The 18273-nt window shown below is 33.6% G+C and overlaps 2 protein-coding genes across 2 annotated transcripts; both read right to left on the bottom strand.

Moving 5' to 3' along the window:
- Positions 1-699: 699 nt before the first annotated feature.
- LOC120226269 (olfactory receptor 6C76-like) lies at positions 700-1635 on the bottom strand. The gene has a single exon (XM_039224445.1). It carries the CDS (start codon positions 1633-1635, stop codon positions 700-702), a length of 936 nt encoding a protein of 311 aa, XP_039080376.1.
- A 12587-nt stretch (positions 1636-14222) lies between these two features.
- On the bottom strand, positions 14223-15161 carry LOC120226270 (olfactory receptor 6C75). Its single transcript, XM_039224446.1, has one exon. The coding sequence runs from the start codon at positions 15159-15161 to the stop codon at positions 14223-14225; it is 939 nt and encodes a 312-aa protein (XP_039080377.1).
- Positions 15162-18273: the final 3112 nt, after the last annotated feature.

Raw genomic sequence — 18273 nt, 5'->3', positions numbered from 1 at the left:
AGTCCTAAAAGGGCATTAAACAGATATGTCATAATATTAAAGGATAAAATTCACAATGAAAATATAACTCCTATGCCCCACACAGAATAGATCAACATTTATAATATAAAAACCCTATGAGATACGAGGAGAAGTAAAAGCACACTAGAGGTAGTAGCTTTACCTCACAGATGAAATTATTTTCATACTCAATGGTTATGCACTGGGAGAAATAACTTTTTAGAACTGCTTAGCGGTGCCTGGATGGCTCAGTCTGTTAAACATCCAGCTCCTGACTTTGGCTCAGGTCATGATCTCAAGGTCTCTCTGCCCCGCCCGCACACGTGTGCACATGCACCCACAAGCCCGCTCTCTCTCTCTCTCTCTCCCTCTCTCTCTCAAAGAATTGCTTAGAATTTTATTTAGCATTTGATTGATGCGCAAAGAGAAAGTTCTTAAATGATTGTTAAAACTAAATTCTGGCATTGTTAAATGTTATTCACAGTTATGTGACATCAAATCACTCATCCTCAGAAAATTGTCAGGGCACATACATGTGAAAAGATAGTTGAACCATGTAAGGTCGAAATAGGATAAATGGAGAACAAAAGCTGAAGGAAAGGAAGTTGAATATTGTAGTGGGTAGAGAAATATAGCAATGTTAATATTGTGTTAGTGATAAGATTCCATTTAAAGTTCAAGTCATGAATTTCTTTATGATTAAAATTTATTTGAGAAGCATTTGTTGACTAAGTTCTTGAAGGACTGCCTTACCTGCTGGTTCCTTAGGGAGTAAATAAAAGGATTTAGCATTGGGGCAACAGAAGTATTGAGCACTGCTATCCCCTTGGTCAAAGCCACTCCTTCTTTTGCTGAAGTTTTGATATACATGAAAATGCAACTTCCATAAGAAATGGAAACGACAATCATGTGTGAGGAACAAGTGGAAAAGGCCTTTTTCCTTTGCTCAGCCGAGGGGATTCTCAGAATTGTTTTAAGGATGAATACATAGGAAAGAATCACCAATATTAAGGTCACCATGAGTGTGAATACTGCTAGCAAGAATCCCAGGAGCTCTAGGAATGCCGTGTCGGTGCAGGATATCAACAGCATAGGAGAAGAGTCACAGGTGAAATGGTCAATGATGTTGGAGTCACAGAAATCCAGTTGAAGTCCCATCATGACAGGTGGAAAGATAATGAGAAATCCAGCCAGCCAAGAGCTAATTACAAACTGGTTGCAAATTCTGCTGTTCATTATTGTTGTGTAATGCAATGGCTTACAGATAGCTATGTACCGATCATAAGACATTGCAGTCAAAAGAAAAAATTCTGTTGAGCCAAGGAGTATGAAGAAAAACACCTGAGCCATGCAAGAATTATAGGAAATAGTCATATCCCCTGTTATAATGCTGGCCAGAAATCTAGGAATGCAAACTGTTGTGAATGAGATTTCTAGAAAAGAGAAATTCCTAAGGAAAAAATACATGGGGGTTTTAAGGTGAGGATCTATCAGAGTGAGGGTAATAATTGTCAGGTTTCCAGTTATACTCAGTATGTATGTGAAAAATAGAAATAGAAAAATCAAAACATTTAGCTTTGGGTCATTTGTTAATCCCAGAAGAATGAACTCCTTTACAGATGTTTGATTTTTCATTTCTTATTGCTGACTTCTCCCAGGTCTATAAATTCAAACAAGGAACAATGATTTTTGTGAGTCCAGGATTATTTTTTATCACATCTGCTGGTTTAAGAAATATATAAGACATATAACAGAGCAACAAATTAGCTACCAAATTGTACTAACTTCTGAAAATCTGTATGAGTATCTTCTCTAGTATCTTCTTTGTAGATCACTAGCCATTTAAAATTGACTGAGTCACTTGACAGCTCTAACAAACACATCTGTATATGAATATTGTTAATTGTGTTTTGTTTTCTTTTAAAACATTTATCATGTGTGCATGAAAACTATAAAAATATTATTTTACTTCTATTAAAATATTTTCCTAATGACCACATGTTCTAATAGTTTTTCTCAAAATCAAACAATTGAAGTTTGATTCTTTAGTTTCTGTAATTTTTTCAAGATTTTTCATGTCAGTCCTTCCTATACAGAGAATTGACAGCTTAACAAAAATTTTTTAAAAAAATTATATAATCTTAAACAAAGTAAGAATTAAACATTTCCCTTTCTGAATTAAATAGTAATCTATTACTTTTTAGAAGATATTCAAACAGGCAAACTTAAGTGATTTAAGTTATAAATTGATTAGAAAAAGGAAAAAATAAATGAGATAAGAAATGAAAAATATAGGGGCGCCTGAGTGGCTCAGTTTGTTAAGCGTTGGACTTTGGCTCGGGTCATGATCTCATGATTCGTGGGTTCAAGCCCCATGTCGAGCTCTGTGCTGACAGCTAGCTCAGAGCCTGGAGCCTGTTTCAGATTCTGTATCTCCCTCTCTCTGACCCTCCCCTGCTCACCCTGCCACCCCCCTCAGAAATAAATTTTAAAAAAGAAAAGAAATAAAAAATATACTTACAGTTATATAATCTCATGTGGTAACAATTTAACTCTTCAAATACAAATGTTCTGTTGCCTTACTTTAATTGAGGGTCAGTGTTTGAGGCTTTACTTTTGGAGCATTTTATAGACTTCACAGTTTGTTTCTGCCTTTAATTTTATGATGCAAGAACACATTTCTGTAGCATGTAGGTGGAATTTGGCAGGATGATCCTGGTCACATAGAGATGGAACATACTGAAGAATAAATTCAGGAGAAAGTTTATTCCTAAAGTCAGGGAGGCCCTGATAGAAAGTTGACACCATCCCAGTTGCAGGTAGAAGGTGCAAACAAAGTATTCCAGAGGTTCTATAACAGGTGATCCAGAAAAGAGTTGGTGACACAGGTGTGGAACTAGCTCCCTGGGCAGTCCCAAGTAGTCAGTCCAAGTTAAATCTGGAAGACCGAGACTCAAATGGTATTGGAAAAATTGTTCAGTGTAGGGTAGCAGTGTCTATGGCACTAACTCATTGTTTAGGAGTAGAGCTAGAGAAGTGGAGAAGGGATAGGCCAGCAGCAAAACGGATCCCTGCTCGAAGTTTCTACTCGGTTACACAGCAGACAGAACTAGAGACTAAACTTTCCTGGAATGTGGGTAAGAGTCTCAAAATAAATAAAAAGTAGTTACAGTGAAACAGGCAAATAAATAGAGGTGACAAAATTGTCCATTTTGCTGGTTAATTAAGTAAAACTCTTCGTTCGTAAGAAGGAAAGGCTCAAACCATGAGTGAGAATCAAGATATAACACTTGTAGGAAATAGGCGAGCTGCTTGGGAATGAATAAAAATTTGTGAGACAGAAAATTCTTGAAATGTAAGAAACTGTCTTAAATTGCACACTCCATGACCACACCTTTAGTATCACTTGTTTTCCAAAATTTCCCTAAAAACAATATCCTTCCTAACCCTAGATCCTAGGAAAATCTACTAATATAACATTTACCTGGCTCCTAGTAACTTTTATAAAGTAAACATGAGTTGTCATTTTTTAAAATCTTTTTCTTACCTTCCCATGGTTTTCTAACCACTGCTACTAAAGCAAACAGATATCTTTTTTTCTTAAAAAAAAAGCCACAAGGGATCACTTTGGTATGGTGGTGAAATATATTTAAAAAAATAAATCATCTTTCTTGATGTTCAGAAAAAAACAGTCACAGGAGATTCTTTCAGGAAAACAATTAAAATGTCTCTGGAGAGAGAAGTTCCTGATGAATGTACCCTACAGTTTAGTTGAATAATATTAATTAGGTATTCTTGGGAAATGAGTTAAAAAAAAAAAAGCTACATTTCAGAGGGATATGTAAGTGCAAAGAATAGCATTACATTACAGAGGGATATATAAGTGCAAAGAAAAGCACTGAGAAAAAAGCAGTCTTAGAATTATTTTGAATTTCATATTGTCAATGCTATTTAATATGACCTGAGATAAATGTCTGTTGAGGCACTATAATCCAATTACATATAAACTTGTGAAGAAGCAGAAAACAGCAAGAATAAAGGGTCACATGTATATAAAATGTGCTATTCAAATATTTTGTCAATAAAAATATATTCAGAATTAACAAACAAACTATTGGGACTACACCAAAATAAAAAGGTTTTGCACAGTGAAAGAAACCATCAGCAAAATGAAAAGGCAACCACTTGAATGGTAGAAGATATTTGCAAATGATATATCTAATAAGGGGCAATATCCAAAATATATAGAGAAATTATACAAAGTCAACATCTACAAAAGAATAAGGAATCTGAATAAAAAGTGAGCAGGGGATCTGAATAGGCATTTCTCCAAAGAAGACATAGAGATGGCCAACAGTCACATGAAAAGGTGCTCAACATCATTAATCATAAGGGAAATGTAAATCAAAACCACAATGAGGTATCCCCTTACTACTGTTAGAATGGCTAGAATCAAAAAGGCAAGAAATAACAAGTGTTGGTGAGAATGTGGGGAAAGAAAGGGAACCGTTATGCACTGTTGGTGGGAATGTAAATTGTTGCAGACACTGTGGAAAGCAGCATAGAGGTCCATCAAAAATTTAAAAACAAAAATACCATATGATCCAGTAATCTTCAGAAAGATATATGCACCTCTACACTTGTTGCAGTATTACTTACATTTGCCAAGATATGGAAGCAACCCAGTGTCCTCTGGTAGATAAATGGATAAAAAAGATGTGGTATATATATAATGGCTCAGCCTATGAAAGAATGAGATCTTGCCATCTGCAACAACATGTATGGACTTAGAGGTTATTATGCTAAGTGAAATAAGTCAGAGAAAGACAAATATCATATGATTTTACTTACATGTGAAATCTAAAAAACAAAACAAAACAAAAAATGAACAATTAAAAAAATAGACTCTTAAATGCAGAGAACAAGCAGATTGGTGCCAGAAGGGAGTGGGAATTCATGAAATAGGTAAAGGGGATTAAGAGGTACAAACCTCCAGTTACAAAATCGTAAGTCAAGGAGATGAAAATTACAACATATGGAATATAGTTAATATTACTGTGATAATGTTGTATGGTATAGTACTTATTTTGGTGAACACTGAGCAATGATAGAATTTTTGAGTCACTACGTTGTACACCTGAAACTAATATAACATTGAATGTTTCTTCTGCTTCAATAAAAAAATAAACTTATTCTTTGTGATGGAGAATAAAAAAATCAACATGTAACTAAACAGAAAGCTATGAAATCCTCATGTGTTAGAAGGCTCAATATTTTTAAGGTGTCAATATTTAACAAATGTATTGATAGAGTCAACAAAATTCCAATCAAGATATCATCAGGGTTTTTTTGGATACATTTTTTTATTTAAGACAGTTTTAGAATTATGGAAAAATTGTAAAGGTAGAACAGAGAATTACTACTTATCTCTAACACAGTTTCTCCTATTATTAACATGTTAATATATAGTCATTATAATTAATGAACTGATAAATTATTAATACATTACTGGTTTAAACCATTTTTATCAGGCAAAGAACACAGTTTATTTAGATTTCCTTGATTTTTACCTAATATATTGTTTCTGTTCCTGGATTTCTTCGAGGATACTACAGTACTTTAATCATCCTTGGGCTTCTTTTGGCTATGACAATCTCAGAATTTTAATGATCTTGAGAGTTTTGAGAACTCTGATCAAGTATTTTGATCAATTTGAATTTATATGATGTTATTCTTGGGTTAAATTAGGGTTATGTATTTGGGGGAAGAAGACCATTGAGTGAAATCTACCATTTTCATCACATCCATATCGTGAGTTCATACTATCAGTGTGAATTATCACTGTTGGTGTGAACTTTGATCACCTGACTGAGGTTATGATAATTAGGTTCCTCACTGTTAAGGTTGCTCTCCCACCTACCCTCCATTTTCCACATTGTACTCTGTGGAAGGAAGTCAGTATGTGTAGCTGACACTGCACTCTTGGGAATTATGCTCTGCCTAGGAGATGGAGTAAATTATTTGGGATTCCTTTATGTGGAAAATTTGTGTATTCTTTCCCATTTCTTAATGTATTCAGTGATTTATTTATATCAGTATGGACTCATGGAAATGTTTTGTACTTTCAGTTATATTCAATACTAATTTATTTAGTTGCTAAATTTTTCTAGCTTTAGAGGCACCTGGGTGGCTCAGTCAGTTAAGTGCCCGACTTTGGCTCAGGTCATGATCTCATAGTTTGTGGGTTTGAGCCCTGCATCGGGCTCTGTGCTGACAGCTAGCTCAGATCCTGGAGTCTGTTTCAGATTCCGTGTCTCCCTCTCTCTCTGACCATCCCCTGCTCACGCTGTCTCTCTCTCTCAGAAATAAATAAAAAACATTAAAAAAATAAAAAAAATAAAATTTTCTAGCTTTGGCCATTGGGAGGCCTTTCAAGTTGGCAACTATTTCCTTTGACATCCATCCATCACAGTTGTTTTTAAAAAATTGCTTCCTTATTTTCTGGTACTATAAGATGCTTCATGATCATCTTGTATATTCCTTACCACAGCCCTCTAATCAAATATTCCTGCAATAATACCTGTTTACTTTTATTGGAGAATGGAATTAGAAACCAAGATCTGGGCTCTAGGAGTGCTGATTGCTACCATAGTGTCATTGTTTTTTGACTCTCTAAGAAGATAGAACCAGGAAATACATGTGATCCTAATAACCTATGTATAAGTACATATGTATAAGTATTACTATGTGTAACTTTCCTTCACTTCTCTGTAAACTCCTACTCCAAAAGTGAGAATTCTGGCTCTCCCATCCACCATCCATTTACTTACTCTTCAAGTTTTATAGTAGGTCTGTGATTCATTTTGAGTTAATTTTGTGAAAGGTCTGTGTCTACACTTATTTTTTGTATGGATGTCCAATTCTACCAGTACCATTTGTGGAAAAGATTAACTTTTCTCAGTTGAATTGCTCTTGTTCCTTTGACAAAGATCAACTGACTGTATGTGTGTTGTTTTATTTCTGGAATCTCTATTCTGTTTCACTGATCTTTACATATTCTTTTTTCAATACCGTGCAGTCTTCGTTAATTTTGATCTTTATGGATATTTTTTTGACAATACCATGTTGTCCTCATTAATTTATCTTTATAGTGAGTGTACTGTATTTTATTTTCAATTATTTTTTCTTCAGTGTCCCTCTTTTCTTTGTGTAGAATAGGTTTATGATATATATAATTTTCCTTTGACAGAACTTTTGAAAAACTTCTTGCAGATCAGGCCTGCTGATAATGAATTCATTCAGTTCATGTTTGTCTGACAAAGTCTATATTTCTCCCTCACTTTTGAAGTATAATTTAACTGTGTGTAGTTAGTGCTTTTTCTCTCTAAATGCTTTAAATATTTCTCTCCATTCTCTTCTTACTTGCATATTTTCTGATTAAAAATGTGTTGTAATTTTACCCTTGTTCTTCTCTAGGTAAGCTGTATTTTTTGTCCTTCTGGGTTATTTCAAGATTTTCTATTCCTGCATTTAAATATAATGCAAATAGTTGAAGAAAAATTTGTTTATTTGTCCTGGGTGGGGTTCTCTTAATTTTCTATTATCTGTGTCCTTGTTTCTGTCATTAATTTTGGGAAGTTCTATTTATAGCCACTATTTCACCAAATATTTCTTTTTTCTCATTTCTCTCTTCTCTGTCTGGTATTTCAGTTATGCTTATGTTACAGGTTTTGGGACTGTCCCATATCTTGGATACTGTGTTCTGTTAATTTTTTTTCTTTATTCTCTTTGCATTTCGGTTTGGTAATTTTTCATTGAGTCATCTTCAGAAATCACTGGTTCTTTTCTCTGCTTTGTGCCTATCAAAGGCATTCTTCATTTCAGTTACACTGTTTTTGATTCCTGGCATTTCCTTTGATTCTTATAGTTTTCATTTATTCACTTAATTTTGTCATCTGTCATTGCACGATTTCTACTCTTTCTTTTAGAACTCTTATCATATTAATCATAGTTTTCAATTCCTTGCTAGATATCTTTAACATCTGTGGTATATCCACTCTGATTCTGTAGCTTGCTTTGTCTCTTCAGATGGTAAGGTGTTTTTGTTTGTTTTGTTTTTATTTTTTTCCCTTTGCCATGTATTGTAATTTTTTTTTGTCATTGAAATCTAAACTGATGTAATTAGGCCATTAGTATAAAGATTTAGTATAATCTTGTTAGGATAATTTTACTGTGATGTGTTTACTATTTGCTGTGGCTGAAGCTGTAGGTTGAAGAAGCTTTCATATCTTATAGTGTCTTTGTTTCTGTCTCCCCTCTTGATTACAGGCTTCTGTAAGTATTCTTTCCAAGAACAATAAAAGCTCTACAGCTGTAATTCACTGGTACTGTATTGTATATTGTGTGGTAGTGGTTGTGGCAAAGGGATAATGTTCTCTAATCTTATGATTACACTTCAAAATCTTAGGCCTGTGTCTCTCAATTGTGATTTTTTTCACTACTGTTTCTCCAGTTGTATAATTGTCCCAAATACTCACCTTTGAGTTGAGACATGAAGTTTAAAGAAGATTGGACTGTGAGTAATGTGCTTTGTCCAGGTGGGATAAGGATATAGTAAAGTTCATTGAAAAGTAGGTTTTTGTAATGAAGAACAATTTTAGTGTGTTTTAAAATGGTTACTTTCTGGAGCACCTGCGTGGTTCAGTCATTTAACTGACTTCAGCTCAGGTCATATTTCACAGCTTATGAGTTCAACATCGGCCTCAGGCTCTGTACTGACAGCTAGGAATGTGGAGCCTGCTTTGGATTCTGTGTCTCCCTCTCTCTCTGCCCCTCCCTAGATCACACTCTGTCTCTGTCTCTCTCTCAAAAATAAATAAATATTAAAAAATAAATTGGTTACTTTTCCTTTAGCATGAAGGGATTTTCTTTGTTTTTCCCAAGAACCCCTGGAGCTAACTTCCATGAAAAGTGTCAGGTCATTCTGAATTCTCTCTCTAATTCTAGTAGTCTACACTAGGGCCCTAGCAATTTGTAAAACTTACCATTTAAGAATTCCTACCATTGTGTGGTTCCAACAATTATGTTCCAGCTAAACAGATCTTAGCCATGACTGAATTTGTACCTCTTTTCAGTTTGCAAGGTGGCAGTTTATCCTGTGACCTCAGTTCTTTGAGTGGTCAAAGACAAGTAATCAATTTTCAGTTTGTTTAGCATTTTATGTTCTAAGAATGAGATTCCAAGTTCTTTACATGTCAAGCTGAAACTGGAAGTCTGTGTGGTGGTTGTTGTTAAAATTACAAGCCTAATCTAAAAGTTCTGTTGAAAGCTAAAAAACCTAAAATACTCCAAACAGCTTTGAAAAAGAAGAACAAAACTGGGAAATATGCAATATTTAAATTTTCGTATGTCCTTTAAAAACTTAAATACTCAATGCATGTATTGGAATGTCAGAAATAAATGAAAGAGTAGTAGAAATGATTTTCTTTATTTATATATACTTCTATGAATTTTTATATAATAGAGTTATTAAATCATTATTTCTTACAAAGCAGATTGATTAAAAGAATATGGTATTGGTAAAATAAGAGATATATTATATATATGAAATATATATTTTTTAGGTGCCCCAAAGTATCAATGACAACACATTATTTTTCAGCAAATGGTGCTGGAAAATTTGGATATATAGGCAAAATCTGAACCACAGCATATATCTTTTATTATACAAAAAACTCAAAACAGATCTACCTAAATATGAAACATGAAGCTTTATAATTTCTATCAGCTGGTGAATCCATGTATTCATACAAACAAGGTATAAACTAATGATACAGGCAAATATGTACATGAATCTCTAAAGCATTTTACGAGGTGAAAAAGGGACAATTAAAAGCTACACACTATATGATTCCTTTTCTACAACAATACAAAATAAATAAAACCATAGAACAATATCAAGTGGATTCTTCAAGAGCTATGAGTAAGAAGTGGGAAGTGGCTACAAAAGTGCATGAAAAATATTTTGAAATGACTAAGGTAATATTAATTTCACCTGTGCTTGTGGATACATAATGGCATACATTTGTCAACTTTTATAAAAGCATGCAGCTGAAATTTACTGTTTGTAATTTTTCATTCCCTGAACTTGACCAAAACCCAGGAAAGAAACAAAACTATGAAGAGTTAATGTTGTTAGTGTGAAAAGAAAAGCAGCGTCAATCCAGTTGATGTGTCTTTTGAAATCTGTATTTTGGGGGACAAAAATGTTGGGGGTTTCTATGTTAATTTAGTGTTTGCTATGTTAGCCTGGGAAGTGGAAGTATGCATGTTTTTTAGTTATCATTTTAAACAGACATCTTTAACTTCCTATGCATTTCTCTATGTAGGATATATTTAACAATAAATACAAACCAAATAGTAATGTAAGAGATTAATCTTAAAATGTCAATATTTTCATCACACCCAGATTATCTAATTTTGGATCTATTTATATTTATGATAAAAATGTCAAATGTTAAATTAAACTTTGAAATGGGTCATATAGCTTATTTTCAAATTATGTTTGGATTTATTTAATTAAAAATTATAAAGTTACTGTTTTTTGCTTATAAGTATGAGTGCATATTTTGTATATAAAAAGCTGACTTTGAGATCCAGCTCTTCCACTTATGAACTTGACATCTGTTGGAACTGAATTCTCCTGGAGTTCCTGTCCCCTCAAAATCTTTGCAATACTGTATGGTAGTGGAAACATAATAATACCATGGGGTTGGTAGTTGGGGAACGGAACTAGGAATGGAACAAAGGCAAGGCTGATTTTACTTACCTGAAATATAGCAATGATGCTAAGATGGCGATGAGGATGGAATGTGATAATACATATGCAGTGATCAAACATTTGTAAAATCTTTCTGCTTTTATTCAATGCATGAAAATTATTGTGACTCATGTCAATGTAGAGTATGGATTAGTACCTCATGCTTTAGCCTAAGGTTTTCTTGCTTGTTGCTATCAAATTAAGAACAAAATTTTAAAATGCTATTGCACGAGTAATACTGTCCCTTACATAATAATGGAATTGAGGACATAATATTGTTCCAAGGCTTATGATGTGCTCAGATCATGTAATTTATATGTGGACTCTAAATGACACTGATTTTGATGAGTGTACGGAAAGACTCTTTTGTTAGGTAAGAGGTTATTTTTAGATTTGGGAAGGAGCAACAAGGAATGGAGCAGCTTTGGAGAAAGGCCTTTGTTCCTTGATAGCTTCTTCTCCTTTGTCATTCTGCCATTAATTTTAAAATGCAGTGTCATTTCAGACTATATCATCTATATTTATTTTATTTTAAAAAATGTTTGTTTATTTAATTTTGAGGGAGGAGGAAGAGAAGGAAAGAAAGAATCCCAAGCACTGTAGTGCAGAGCCTGATGTGGGGCTCAAACTCACGAGATCATGACCTGAGCCAAAAATCAAGAGCCAGAGGCTTAGCTGATTGAGCCACATAGGCACCTCCCAGGCAAGTTCATTCTTAACTAATATAGTTTCTAATAATAATTATTTTCATGTGGAATTTGCCAAGTAGCATGTTTGACCACATAAAAGGGGAAAAAGACCAGGCTTATCTGATTTCCTCTGAATGTTATTGTAAATGGTAAATAATTTTATTTGAGTATCCAACCCAAACTTTATTTACCACAAAATTTGATTCTTTTTGTGCTCTTAGTCTCTTCCTTCTCTGCCTTTTCACGCATTTCTACCTCTCTCCTCATGAACTATATTAATGACTTCAGTTTAAGAAGGAATTTAAGATAGAATTCTTAAAAGAGTATATGGAAAAGTTTCCCTTAGCATTGCATGTATTAGGTATTTAAAAAAAAAAAACCCTGAATATTTATGAAAGCAAATGGATGATATAAAAAGTAGTTATAGAGAACTGGAAAATATCATCACCTCTCCCGAGTTACAAAGTTGCTTCTATATCTATCTATATCTATATCTATCTACATATCTATATATCTATATCTATAAATATATCATCTATCTTCTTTATCCATTCATCAGTTGATGGACATTTGGGCCCTTTCCATAATTTAGCTATTGTTGATAATGCTGTTATAAACATCGGGGTGCATGTACCCCTTCAAATCAGTGTTTTTGTATCCTTTGGGTAAATACCTAGTAGTACAGTTGCTAGGTTGTAAGATTGTTTTACTTTTAACTTTTTGAGGAAACTCCATACTGTTTCCCAGAGTGGCTGCACTGGTTTGCATTTCCACCAACAGTGCAAAAGTGTTCCCCTTTCTCCACATCCTTGTCAACATCTGTTGTTTCCTGGGTTGTTAATTTTGGCTATTCTGACAGGTGTGAGGTGGTATCTCATTGTGGTTTTGGTTTTGTCTTTCCCTGATGATGAGTGATGTTGAACATCTTTTCGTGTGTCTGTTAGCCATCTGGATATTTGGAAAAATGTCTATTCATGTTTTCTGCCCATTTCATTTTTTTAATGTTTATTTTTGAGAGAGAGAGAGTAGGGGAGGAGCAGAGAGAGAGAAGGAGACACAGAATCTGAAACAGGTTCCAGGGTCCAAGCTGTCAGCACAGAGGTTGATGCAGGACTTGAACCCATGGACCAGACCATGAAATCATGAGTTGAGCTGAAGTCAGACACTTAACTGACTGAGCCCCCCAGGTACCCCTTCTGCCCATTCCTTAACTGGATTATTTGTTTTTTGGGTGTTGAGTTTGATAAATTCTTGCTTTTGTATTTCAGCTTACTTGTTATAGTCTTACAAAAGAAACCTATATAATTTCATTTATTACAAGTTGCCCTAATAAAGAACTTATAATTGAATAAAATTATAAATTAATTTTCATTTTGTGGTAGTGTTATGTTAAATCCTTTTTAAAAAAAGTAACCCATTCCATGAAAGGACAGTGGTAAGAAATAAGTGAGTGCTCATGGACACTCTTGCCTGTCTTTGAGAAATAAGAAAAGGTATTTCTATCTTGGAGTTAGAAACTATGTACAGCTCTTTACATTAACCTATGTATCAGACTAAGCTGGAAATTAAGAAACCAAGTCAAATCCACTTGCCTAGTATCTAGTTAGATTCACAACTGCTGTCTAAAGACAACCAGTTTTCTTAGTGTTACATTGGTGCCAGGGGGCACATTAACTATAGGAACCAAGCTTGGACACATCTTTTACAATCCTCAAGCTGTAAGAATTGTTTTCTTAGATATTACTGAAGGGAGGTAGAACATGCTGTAAAAGAGGCAAAGGACTAATAAACACAGTATGCAGATTTGCTAATACAGGAAACTAAGGCATAAATAAGTCATATATCATCATTTCCAAGATACTCTCTGGAGTCTATATGTCACAGAATTCTAGATTCTGAATTTGTTGTTTACCTATCAATAGGAAAGACCATTTTTGTATCAGTTGAAAGAGTTTGAATATAAATATGAGATTTATCAAGATAACTTAATTTACCTTTATAGACCATGTTTTTCCCTTTCAAATGTGATTGGCAGAAATAGGGAATTCTCAGTGAATCTCTTATTTTTAGAACATATTATTGGTGGAAGAAAAAAGTAAATTTCATTTACTTTTTCTCTTGCACTGAATCTGCTATCTTTTCTTACAAAAACTAGTATAAAACGGGTACCATCTCATTTCAAATAACAAAGATAAGACTGACAGCAGAAGCAGATTTTATCTTAAATTTCTATTTAATTTTTCAACATGTTTTAATTATATTTTATTGGTAAACTCATGGAGGTATTTTATTAATGATTTTAGTTTTAAATATGTTTTATTGATGACACAGAAGTAGAAATTTGAGAAATATTAATTGATACATATTTTTATTTCACATAAAATACATTTCATAGTGCTTGTGGCTTTTAGTAGCTTCTTATAGTATAGCAATCTGTATCTTTTGTATGAATATAAAAGCTGCTTTGCTTTGATATCAGAAACAATGGAGATTACTGACATATGAATTTTAGTTACACAGGACAAGGTTGACTATTTTCTATATAGAAAACCAGTTAAGACCTGGTTACTAAGCTAGTAATAAAAAGAGGCATTGTTGACATACATATGTCTAACTGAAAGAATGAATTGAGATGTTTGAAGAATTTATGTAGAGAAAGGCAGAGTTCTTAATTCAGCTTTGCTTTTAAGGGTATATTTTTTTCATAATCACATTCATTTATTTGAGTAAAAGGCCATTTTCTGGACCATGTTCTTAAAGGCTTGCTTCACCTGTTGATTCCTTAATGTATATATGAAAGGATTCAAGAGAGGAGCCACTGAGGTATTGAGCACAGCTACTCCTTTGCTTAAAGTCACCCTTTCCCTTGCAGAAGGTTTAATGTACATGAAGATGCAGCTTCCATAAGAGAGGGACACCACTATCATGTGGGAGGAACAAGTGGAAAAGGCTTTCTTCCTTTGACTTGTGGAAGGAATTCTCAGAATTGTCCTGATGATATATGTGTAAGAGAGAATAACTAGTGTTAAGGTGACCATTAGTGTTACCACCGCTAAAAAAAATGCCATGAGTTCTAGAAAGTGAGTGTTTGTGCACGAAAGCTGTAGAATTGGAGAAGAGTCGCAGATAAAATGATCAATTACATTGGAGGCACAGAAATCCATCTTCAGTAGCAGCATTACTGGTGGAAAGATGATCAGGAATCCCGCAAGCCAGGAGCTAAAGACAAGAAGGATGCAGACTCTGCTGCTCATGACGGTCATGTAATGCAGAGGCTTGCAGATGGCCACGTAGCGGTCGTAGGACATGGCAGCCAGAAGATAAAACTCTGTCACCCCCAAGAAGATGAAGAAAAATAGCTGAGTCACACAACCATTGTAGGAAATGGTTCTGTCTCTTGTCACAATAGTGACAAGGAATCTGGGAATGCAGACAGATGTGAATGATATTTCTAGGAATGAGAAGTTTCGAAGAAAGAAATACATTGGAGTCTGCAGGTGGGGATCTGAAAGGGTGAGGGTAATAATGATCAAGTTCCCAGTCACACTTAGCATGTAGGTAACAAGAAGAAATATAAAAAGTACAACTTGCCATTGTGGGTCATTTGTCAATCCAAGAAGAATAAATTCTGTTACTAAGGTATAATTTCTCATTATTTTCCTTCTTTATAATGATATTTTTATTTAGCTGTAAAATAGATTAAAAAATAAGGAAAGTTATGACACCAGAAAAGAAAAACACACACACATAGACACACTTCTTCAAAATGTTTATTTATTTAGAAATGGAGAGAAGGGACAGAGAGGGAGGGAGAGAGAGAATCTCAGGTAGCCTCCATGCTGTCAACACAGAGTCTGATGTGGGGCTTGATCCATGAATTGTGAGATCATGACCTGAGCTGAAATAAGAGTTGGATGCTTAACTGACTGAGCCACCCAAGTACTTCAACTTACTTTTCCAAATAAACCATTGCTGCCTTATATTTTTAGTGAAACATGATTTTGTGGTACATAGAAACAAAATAGTTATTGAAATTGACATTTATAATAATATGTAAGTATAATATATTATAATAATATATATTATAATATATAATAATAAATGTCAGTATGTCATAAACTAATTATTATTCTTATATTTTTTCACTGTATTCTCATATATCTTAGTATAAATCCCTGTCTTCTGAATATTTTGATATATTGCTGAAAACAAGAAAAATAAAGAGATTAAAACCTCTAAGATGAAAACCTTTTCTAATAAAACTCAGAGCTTACTCCCAGCATATTGCAAAATTTTGAAGGTAATTTTTGTTTCTTTCTTCTTCATATATATCTTGACCTTTCTATTTTGAATAAACATTTGCCTTCTTGTCCCATTCAAACTTTTACAATTTTCAGAGACCACTTACTTGCCCATCTGGTAGACTAATGTGTCCCTGATAACAACATACAGACACATTTAATGCATGGGAAGGAAGTCCCAATCGAATTCCAATGTCTGTGTCACAAGATATTCTAATTTTATTTACTAATTTGCCATAGTGGTCTTTGCTAAGATTATAAATATATTCTTCTTAAATATATTTGTATTAACTATCTACCTATCATGATCTGCTCTCTGATACATAAAGCACTACTTTTATTTAAGTCCTAATTTTATTTTTGTAAACTGTAAGTGTTTCCACTTATTTCTAAAATGATTTTGGGGGCTCTTGCTGGCTCTGTCAAAGAAGCTTGTGACTTTTGATTCGGGGCTGTAAGTTCAAGCCCCATGTAGGATTTAGAGATTAAATAAATAAATAAATAAAACTTAAAAAAATGAATTAGCACTTTTCCATAATATTGCCTATTATTTTCTTGAGGGAGACAAAAGGTAAGCTTTTGGGAAGCAAGGATTCTTTCTTATTTCTTTTCTTTTTCGTTTTTAGATTTAATGCAACTCTTGATGTTTATCAGAATTTACTTTTTCCTGTTTAAAGTGTTTATTTTCCATAAAAGCTTTAGATGTGCTGTCATCTAAGATCATTTTAAATAATGCTTCACTGTCTGTATAGCCTAAGTTTGTAATGCCTGCTTTGTTTTCTACATCCTTCTAAGGTACCAGAGCGATCAAAAGGAATGATATTTTCTGAGGACTAGCCAATTAATTTAGTGTGTTATGAATGCACTAAAATTTTTACTTCATTGCTAGGAGGGAATGATTCTTCCTTTCCATCATCTGTCCTCTTTGTTGTTATAAGATATGCATTTTTTTTGTCCTCTGCCCTTACATGGTGGATGCTAACCTTCACTATAAAAAATTCACATTGTGCAAAACTAAAACATAAAGTGTTATCTGCTCAGCGTAAGACACATAAAATAAATTGTTTAGAATCTTTTACCAAAATGATTACCTGGTATCTTGATATTGATTATATTAAAAGTAATTATTAAAAGACATTTAGATAACACAAAAACATCATGTTGTCTTATCAATCACCAAACTTATGTTGTAATAAACAATGTTGCATGAAACTATTACATTGTTGCAGTTTTAAAAATTTCTTCATTTCTATATTTATATTATTTATTTTTTTAAATATATATTTCATATAGATTGTGTGGTTTAATTTATTCATATATGGCATTGTGCATAATTGAGATAACTTACATAAAGCATATATTTATCCTATTAAAGCAAAATTATATTTTTGAAACTATTAAAGACATACTTTTTTAATGTTAATTTATTTTTGAGAGAGAGTATGAGCAGGGGAAGGGCAGAGAGAGAGAGGGAGACACAGAATCCAAAGCAAGCTCCAGGCTCTAAGTTATCAGCACACAGGGCTTGAACTCAGAAACCATGAGATTACGACCTGAACCAAAGTCAGACGCTCAACCGACTGAGCCACCCAGGTGCCCCAAGACATACTTACTTTTAGGGAAAATATGCCTGGTTTGGTCATTGTCATTTCCAATGGCTTCTTTAAATTGTTTAAATGTAAGAGCTTTGGGAATTTTCAAAAGTCTTCGCAATCTGTTTCTTCTCTGTAATCTTATATTTGTAACCAAATACTCAAAATATTGATAAAGGATAATTCAGGGAGATTCTCTACAATTTTTATTAAAAAAGCATACATCAACTAATTTTTATACATTAACCCAAATTTCTTGAAAGATGTGAGTTTTCAAGATATCCTACCTATTGCCACTGTAAGAAGTAGTATCTTGATACTTGAAATGAAATAAGTTGTAGTTGAAATGAAGGCTAATATAACGTCTTTCCAAGTATGGTGGGCAAGATGATATGATCTTAGTAATGGTATTCAGGCTAGCCATAATTTTATCTGCTCCATTCACAATGGACTCAGGGGATTAGTTGAATAAATCAACAAAAGGTACCATGGAGATTGGTGTTCTCAAGACACCAGCATTCAACAGTAGTCCAAATTAGAATATGTAGAATGGAATATTTTGGTGATCAGGGCCTGGAATCAGAGCAGAAAAATACATAGATGAATTTAAATTATAAAAGTATTCACATTGTGCAAAACTAAAATATAAGTATATCTGCTCAGTGTTAACATACAGAGTTAAGGCATAAAAATAAATTATAAAAATAATCCATAACTTCACAAGGAGACAAAATTTAATGGAGTAAGAGATTAGCAATTTCTCAGTAGCAATAGATGTAAATTGTGAACAAGTGGGTTTTTCTCTAATCTTAGGGAAAATATTAACAATTCACCGTGATGTTTTAGACTGGGGCTGAGGTCTCAATCATTCT

This window comes from Hyaena hyaena, unplaced genomic scaffold (genome assembly GCF_003009895.1).
Source record: "Hyaena hyaena isolate Hyena2069 unplaced genomic scaffold, ASM300989v1 scaffold_1655, whole genome shotgun sequence".
NCBI classification, from domain to species: Eukaryota; Metazoa; Chordata; class Mammalia; order Carnivora; family Hyaenidae; genus Hyaena; species Hyaena hyaena.
The sequence above is the reverse complement of the archived record's forward strand: the minus strand, read 5'-3'. Positions and strand labels throughout refer to the sequence as shown.